The sequence below is a fragment of the Egretta garzetta genome, unplaced genomic scaffold, assembly GCF_000687185.1.
Source record: "Egretta garzetta isolate BGI_Z169 unplaced genomic scaffold, ASM68718v1 scaffold45, whole genome shotgun sequence".
In the NCBI taxonomy this organism is placed as follows: domain Eukaryota; kingdom Metazoa; phylum Chordata; class Aves; order Pelecaniformes; family Ardeidae; genus Egretta; species Egretta garzetta.
Genome location: NW_009260028.1, coordinates 9,166,994 through 9,175,936, shown reverse-complemented (window position 1 = coordinate 9,175,936; position 8,943 = coordinate 9,166,994). Strand labels below are relative to the sequence as shown.

The 8,943-nt window shown below is 43.5% G+C and overlaps 1 protein-coding gene across 1 annotated transcript in view; it reads right to left on the bottom strand.

Annotated features, from left to right (window-relative positions):
• Positions 1 to 2,556: 2,556 nt before the first annotated feature.
• LOC104128238 (carbonyl reductase [NADPH] 1) overlaps positions 2,557 to 8,943 on the bottom strand; it is a 10,243-nt gene continuing 3,856 nt past the window's right edge. The window contains exons 2-3 of the mRNA XM_009640984.2: positions 7,332 to 7,439; positions 2,557 to 5,557 (exon numbers count right to left, since the gene is read on the bottom strand). Of these exons, the coding sequence (XP_009639279.1) occupies positions 5,121 to 5,557; positions 7,332 to 7,439 (545 nt within the window). The 3' untranslated portion in view covers positions 2,557 to 5,120. The remainder of the gene's footprint in view (positions 5,558 to 7,331; positions 7,440 to 8,943) is intronic.

Genomic DNA, 8,943 nt, shown 5'->3' with positions numbered 1-8,943 from the left:
GTCCTGTAAGTACTGTGTAACTCCAGTCAAACACAACAGACAACGCCCGTCAGATCAGGGTGTCTGGGTATGCGGGTAGGTACCTGAAGAGAGCCAGGGTAGGATTTTAAGAGTGCTGAGGAACCACAACTCCAGACCGGTGAGTGGGGGTCCAGAGACAAGACGGCAATCCAAACTGGGCAGTGTGAATCTGGGGACTGTTCCTTCAGATGTAAGCGCTACGAGCAGGTAACCTTGTGAAGAGGTCTTAGAGAGGATGAAAACTGGCCTCCATGACCCAAACTGTCCAGATGGCAGTTTCCTTTATTGTCAGCTCCAAAATGAAGATTTTGCAGAACAAAAATGAACACTGAAAAATTTCCATTGTAAAACATCATTATCATTCCTTCTCTTCTTTTCATTATTTGAGATTAAAAAGCTAAAAACATCCCTATACTAACGTGAGACTGGAGTTTGAATCACATTTTGCATTTAAGTGCATTCAAATAATACTGGGCAACATATATAATCTAAATTTTTGTGACATGTTTCTATGCTGAGAGGAAGGCCGCAGCATTCAAACTCAGGGCACTGCCCACATGTTGGGCTATACTACTGTAAGAGATGGGTTCAATTAAAATTATCTGTGGATACAAATAAGTTCTCAGAGTTCTTGTCATGATCATTATTTATGTAGAAAAACACTTAAATGGAAAATTTAAGGAAACAACATGCTAAGCTAGGTATATTCTCTTCATCTTTTTAGGTAAATTGACCTCAAACTCTCTAGGCATGTCTACAGTGCAGTTTTGAAAACCAAACACACTGCAATGTCTACAGTGCAGTTTTGAAAACCAAACACACTGCACTGCACAGCATTGGAACCGCAACAGGTACAAAAGCCTGGCCCACACCATAGTTACTGGCATCGCAGGGGATCCAGATAGAAATGACCTGGCTGCAATCCCCTTTAGATTCAAAAAGCTCTAGAGCAGACCAGTCTCCTTACTGATTGCCCCCACACCTTCAGATCACCAGCTTTCCAAAGCAAAGCTCTGCTGAGCAGCCGGCCTACCACAGCCTTTGAAAACGATGGCTGCGCTGCCAACCAGCACACTGCGACGTCTGTAGCTTCTCCTTCAGAAGGTCCCAGAGGCCTCGCATGCTGTTCATATCCAGCTGACGCAGCAGCAGGTACAGCTTCCGCTCCCAAAGTTTTGCCACAGCTGCCTGACTGCCGCCCTGCACAAGCTACGGCATTCCCAAGAAACTGCCTCCACTGAGCTCTCACAGTTGTGAATCCAGTTCCTTTATCGTCCCATGTCACCACAACTACTGCATTGCCAGGCATTTTCTTTGGCTAATAAATTCCCAAGTAAAAATGGTGGTGACACACTGTAAAAAGAAAAACAGTAAATCACCCGTGAAAGTTGTATACAGTACAACGGGTCATTATTATTTCATCCCTTTCCTATCCCTTAAACTTTACACAATAACCACTCAGCAAGCATGCCAGAATCTGAAAGCAACAAAATACTTCAGACACAACGGACATGGGAGAGAAGCAGGGAGGCAGCTTAAAAAAAAAAAATAAAAAAGAAATTTTGGTTGAACAATGCAAGCCCTGTCCAAAGATCCAGCCTGCCACACACGCTGTACAGCCTGTCCTCTTGATTCTGCTCTCTGCGAACAGCCCTCCCCTGGCAGCCTGCCTCACGTCGTCCCAGCTCTGTTCCCAGGACATGGTCCTCCTACCCGTGTCACCGGGGGATGTGCTTCTCCTGCAAAAGCTCCTTCCTGACTCTGACTGGTCCTGCGATCAGCCAACATGATGTTCAACAAGGCCAAGTGCAAGGTCCTGCACTTGGATCGGGGCAACTCTCAGTATCAATACAGGCTGGCAGATAAAGACATCGAGAGCAGCCCTGCGGAGAAGGACTTGGGGGTACTGATGGATGAAAAGCTGGACATGAGCCAGCAATAGGCCAACCCTATCCTGGGCTGCATCAAAAGCGTGGCCAGCAGGTTGAGGGAGGGGCTTCTGCCCCTCTACTCTGCTCTGATGAGACCTCACCCAGAGCACTGCATCCAGCTCTGGAGCCCTCAGCACAAGAAGGACATGGAACAGTTGGGTCCAGAGGAGGGCCACAAAAATGATCTGAGGGCTGGAGCACCTCTCCTGTGAGGACAGGCTGAGACAGTTGGGGTTGCTCAATCTGAAGAGAAGGCCGCGGGGAAGACCTGATTGCGGCCTTTCAGTACTTAAAGGGGGCCTATAGGAAAGACGGGGACAATCTTTTTAGTGAGGCCTGCTGTGACAGGACAAGGGGTAATGGTTTTAAAAAAACAGGGTAGGTTTAGACTAGATATAAGGATGAAATTTTTTACAATGAGGGTGGTGAAACACTGGAACAGCATGCCCAGAGAGGTAGTGGAGGCCCCATCCCTGAAAACATTCAAGGCCAGGGTGGACGGGGCTCCGAGGAACCTGATCCAGTTAAAGGTGTCCCTGCTCACTGCAGGGGAATTGGGCTAGACGGCCTCTAGAGGGCCCTTCCAACCCAAAACACTCTGTGATTCTATTCTATGATTCTATGGGTATTTTCTGCCTCGTTTGCACCTCCTATAGCTTGAGCTTGTATCCATGCAGATGCTTTTCCTTCCTTCAGTACCACACCACAGCTGCAGAGGCTGTGAAAAGATCTGTCCTTTGTTCTTGTTTCTGTTCATACCATAAGGAACTGTCTGTTTTATAATTAATTTCACCATGAGGAATGACATTTCTGAAGATGACTACTTAGCCATCATCTTCCACTTTGCTTCCTTACCCTGAAACAGGGTAAGCAGGCTTAACAAAGAACAAGCACCACGGAAGGGCTTAATACAAGTATTTGAAATACATCTTTTGTAACGAACTTTCAAACTTATAATTTGTTTGGCTTGAACGTAAAAAAAACCAAAACCAAACCCTGGATCCCGAGTTAGAGTTAAGAAGGAGCTTTATAGAGCATAGGAGATACTTAGGAACCAATTTGTACTTAACAATGGATACTATCCAGCTATGGTCAACGGACCTAGGACTCTTCAGCCTGGGCTTTGCACAAACCACATGAAAGCTGGGTCAAGGTTTGTTTGGAAAGTTTGTACACAGCAACGGGAAGGGCACGCAACTTTTGAAACTTGAAAGACTCAAGCAGCATTTCAAGTATGAAGAACTAGGTATGATTCTGCCCTGTTGGATTACAGCTCTTAAAAGTTGTGCACAAATTATTACTAAATGAGAACAGCCATGTTCTATTTTGCCAAGGTATCATAACACAACTAGAGGAGCACTCACAAACCCTGGTTCTCTTCAACGGTTGGCCTTGATGATCTTAAAGGTCTTTTCGAACCTAAATGATTCTATGATTCTTTCTGTTGTACATCAGAACGATAGTCAAGTTACTGCATGAACCCAGGTGGCTTTTGGAGCTATCATACCATAGGCAGTCTGGCAATAGTATGTAAAAAACATTAAAAACTTTATACAGGGATTTTGTAACTGATCTGCTGCCCTTAAACTGAAGGCCTCAGATTTTTTTTCTTAATTCAGAATAGATTAACATGAGAACTTTTGGACAGCGCTCATCCTGCTCTTCAGTGAGCTCTGGGGCATGACTCATTTGGCAATTCTTCCACCTTTATAAAAACAATAGCTACTGTATCCTTAAAAGACCAACTAATAATCGCACCTTTGTGCTGTGCTGATAAGCGATTACCAAACCCACACATATTATTTATGTCCAGCGTCTTCTGGTCCAAGGCTTTCCTGAACACAAACTGTACCAGGGGAAACCAACACTAAACCCTGTTAGCTAAGCCACTTTGGCATTGTCTTGTTGACTCCCGATTAAGAATTAACTTGTCCGTTGCCGATTTGTCATTACCAGTGACAGGTTTATAGGCGATTGTCTGCCCCAGGAGAGCCAGCTGTATCACTCCGCAGAGGCATTTGCCAACCCCCAGGCTGCCTCTGCTGCCACACGGCTCCACCTCTACAGCTGGAAGTGCCGTGGCAACCTTTCAAGACGAAGCATTTGAAATGCAACAACCAACATTTAAAGTGAGAAAATAAATTGGGTGCTCTCCATGTCACTGCTTCTACTCGTGACTTTGCTTACACAACTTGTTTTGGTTACCACGTTAATTATGTATTTCAGTCCTACCCTGAAACAGTATTGTAACATTTACAGTTCGTTTTCTCTAGTACATGGAGAGCACTTAATCCAGTTTTTTAATACAGAAACTTCTGGCTGTGCAACAAATGAACTGGCAGTCCTGAAGAATAGTTTGCTGTATCAGTTCTGTACTTTATTTTCCTCTTTATATAGTCCAAACATCACACATTCCAGCTTCAAACTTAGCTGCAGAAAATGGAAGTGTATTTTCAAACATTATAAATCTCTAGTATCAGAATAAGCCAGTTGGAAGAATACAAATCAGTAACTATTCATTTATTGACATATATATATTAATAAAGTCTTATTAGTGGTACATCACTGCTATTTTTATTTTCACCTAATTCCATTTTGTTCTGATAGTAATAAATCTCTACACAGCAGTGATTCTGTTCTGGTCTTATTAGCCTCCCCCCAAACTGGTCAGACTGTAGATCTCAGAACAACCCCCTCCCCCTTTAAGAAACCCAGCACAACCTCAAGAGGCAACTATGGTCCCTAGAAACATCTATTGAGCTGAGAGTAAGGCATCTGCTTCCTCATCCCAATGCCACAACAGAGATCTGTCTCGGGAGACTGGGAGAAGGGCTGGCAATGATTTAATTAAAAAAAAATTCAGGTAAACAAGGTCAGGCACCTCTGTGTTAGGGCAACACCAAATTACCCTGTATCATCTGGGCTGAAACACCCACAAATCAGATTTTGGGCCACGCAGTCAATGATGTGAGCAGGCTAATGGAGACCGTTGGGAAGTACCCTAGGGCAGACTTAATCCCGGAGGAGTACCAGAACTGTAACCCTCACTGTAACAATAAAGGACCCTGCTGCTGTGGACAGGATGAGACTGCTCTGGGTAAATGCCCTACCAGGGCACAGGCACATCCACAGTCACATTGCCACAAACATGGGTCTGCCTACACAAGCTCACCAGGTTCGAACAGTTTTGTTACTAAGAAACTGGCCATGAGGACCATCAGCATCAGAAGGCAAAAGGGCCAAGTAAACTGGGGTCTCAGCCCCTTCATCTGGCGATTTAGTGGCTTTAGGACCTGCCATGTCTGTTCTCACCCATCCAGGACAGCAGGCATTGAGAAGGATATGGTCACCTTTTCTCTTCTCATTTAACATCCGGGCTTGAATCCTGGACAAGACTGTGACACCAATTTTGGATACCCCATAGGCAGTATTTGGCCAACCCTCTTTCTCATGCACACTTTTCTTGGTATCTTCCACAAATTTGGTCATGAGTTCCACTAACTCATCCTCAGTGATGGTGTCGCTGCGAAACTTTTGCTGTAGTTCTCGGCTGCAGCCTCCCAGCGCTGAGCTACTTACCATGCTAGAGACATTCACCACCCTGCCTGGTAAAAGAGAATAAAGACATTACTTTTACACACATTAAACAAGCCCAGACACTGAAGTGGGCTTGCTCTACAGTTATATATTCACTGCTTAGGTGAATAACTGTAAAATATTTTGTGCGGGCTATTTTGCAGAGCTTCTGGAAGATCGCAGTTAACTCAATGTCAAGTGTTTCTAGTGAATTCCATTACAGAGGGTAATTTAAGGTGTGAACCTGCAGAAGCTCTCTGTCGAACTTCAGGTATTCTTCCAGGAAACAGCGTGTTACAATCTGTAGGCATATTCATAGCAGCAAGTGGCTTTCTCAGTAATGGCAGCCAGACTTTACTCTCAAAAGTTCTGGGTGGAAACGTTCTCACTTCTCCAACAACTTGAGTAAAGTGCCATGAGAGTGTACCTCAAAAGCCAGAATAATACAGAATTCAACAAAAGCAGTCTAGGTATTAATGCAGCAAGACTATCAGCTTGGTTACAGAATACCTGAAGATACACAAATCTCACTGTGCAAAATTGCTGCAAGCTATAGATCTCCCAGCTCTTCAGTACAGACAAATGAGTCAGCTGAATCAGTATCTTCCCCAAAATTGTTACACTGTTTCCCTCTTTCTTGCTAGTTCACAGCCCTTCAGGCGATGAACTAGGGAATAAACATTACGGTTTAGATCTTAAAAGCCACAGAAATTAATCCTTTCTGTTAATGACTTAACACATCTGTTCTTCACCCTTAGTATAACAGGACTGAATTGCAATTTTGGCACTGTTTACTCTCTCCCCTACCAGCCACCAAAATTCACTTACTCTATCGTTTCCTTCCTCCCAAGGGACTAAGAGTTCCCAACTTCTCGCTCATCTACTCGACTTCTTTTCCCTTAAGAACCTAGATGTATTTAAATGTTGGCATAGACAACAAGCACTCATAGCAGCAAGCGCTTATCCAAATATCCATGAAAAAAATCTAGTGATCACAAATCTTGAATAGAACGGTATTTAAAAAAACCCCCTTAGATTTGTGTGGGTATTGGATCCAAATATGGTCCTTTCAAATAATCCATGATATGTCAGTAGCATTCCAGGGCACTTCCAGTGCTCTCGGGTTTTGAGAACAGGAACATTCTGTGCAGGACAGTCACCTGATGGGTACAGGTTACTTGCATGTTGCTAACACCCCTTTATTATCGATGCATCTATCATCTTTGTCCCAGATCCATTCTATTTGCCATTTTTGGTAAAGTGTTTTCTTCCAGTTCCTCCCAACATCACCAAGTCACAGTAACTTAATGTACATCTTCAAGTGCCATTTATAAGTACATCACTAGACACTTGCAAATACAGCAAAGGCTGGGATTTAGATAGAGACAGACCAACAGCCTATTGGGGTTTCTTCAGCAGAAGCAAGATCAGTCATGCTGCATCACACTCAGCTGAAACACTGTTTTTAGGTACTTCCTATCCTAGTTGTATAATCAAAAAATCCTTTTTGAAGCAGTAACAATTTATGTAGGCAGATACATGAACAGAACACGGGCAAGTTCTTCATGTCTTCTTGAGGGCACCATGAGAATTCCACTTCAATCCATACAGAAGAATGTATAGAAATAAATATACACAGCAGAGATGTTTTGGGTGTCATGAAAGGCCATCTAGTCTCTTACTTACAGCACAGCAAGGTGCCCTCCTCTTGCTATGGGGCAGTGTGCCAGGACAGAATTTCCCCATTTAATGAGGACCACAATTCATATAAAACTATCTCCCTACTTGTTATGTTACACTTACCATAAGGCTTCACAAGCGGCAACAATTCTGTGCAAACATTCCTGGTTCCAAAAAAGTTTGTCTTCAGTGTAACCTCCGCTTGGACTGCAAATGGAGTCGTGTCATGAACTTTTCAGAAGAGGTGGTAGCAAGGGAAGGGGAAAAAAGAAAATATTTAAAAAACAAAAACAAAAAATCAGAACTGTACTACTGTTTGAAAGGAAGTTACCAAACTTACTGAAAAGTTTATCTCAGTTCCTTCTTTTTTTTTGATAGTTAGGCAACAGGCATATGATCAATTAAAATACATAAGAAAAAGAAAAAAGGAACATCACTAGCACTCACATTCTTATTAATTAAAAGATCCAGCATATTATTATACATTAATATAATATCTGCAATATTGTATTAATAGTGAGCTAATTATGTTTTTACTACTTCTTAGCCGAAGACTTCAGCTTTGCCCCAGGAGAATCAATCGTATCACTCTGCAGAGTCATTTGCCAACCTGCAGGCCATTTATCTTTCTGCCTTTTACATGGAAGAGGCAAGGAAAAACTGCTCATGCAGGTGCACTGCCCAACCTGCCCACTGACCTGCCTGCACTTACTCACACCCAGTGCTCAGTCTGGGCTGCCGCTACCACATGCGAGTAAACTTTGAGGTGCCCTCTCCTCTTGAATGCATAGCACAGCACTTTGTCAACCATCCTGACGTACCAGGGGAAAGGGCAGATGGGAAATTGGAAGGGAAGACCCTGAATCTAGGATGCTGCAGCTGAAGTGCAAAAGTTACAACTGCCACCCCTGGTACCAACATCATCGCAGACAACTGCTTCTATATCCTGACTCTTACGTTGTCATGACTTGGGTTCTTAGCTGGGACTTGAAGTCAGAGCAGTGCCAAATTGCACAAACACACACTGTAAAAGCTTCTGTAAGGGTCTGATTTTATTAGACAGAAATGACAGCTTGCCACCACCAGAAGTTGGGTAGGATATGCCATCAGCTGACAATTTGGCTCAGCAATAAGCCACATGCTATGTGTCCTCCACTCTAAGGGGGAAGTAAGAGTTAAAGGAAGAGCATTCCTCCTCTTCTGCTACAGGCTCTATCCCTGCCATGATGAAGGCCATCTACACAGATTAGGCAAGTCTTCACTTGTCTCCATAGCCCAGACCTATGTAAACTCAAAAGAGAAGTAGTAACAGGTCATTTGGTATTTAACACAGTTGTGTTTTTATTGCAACCCACAGCTTTAAAGGGTGACTGACTTATACTCTCAGGAAATGGGCAGTGATGGCATCAAGTTTTGCAAATTACTTGCATTTTAAATCCAAGACGTGACGCCAGACCATGACCTATTGCAAGAGTTACGACAGCGGGAGAAGAAACAAAACTAAAACCCTACGCAACTCCAAACTCTTGCTAGTTGTGTTTTTATTGCAACCCACAGCTTTAAAGGGTGACTGACTTATACTCTCAGGAAATGGGCAGTGATGGCATCAAGTTTTGCAAATTACTTGCATTTTAAATCCAAGACGTGACGCCAGACCATGACCTATTGCAAGAGTTACGACAGCGGGAGAAGAAACAAAACTAAAACCCTACGCAACTCCAAACTCTTGCTTCCA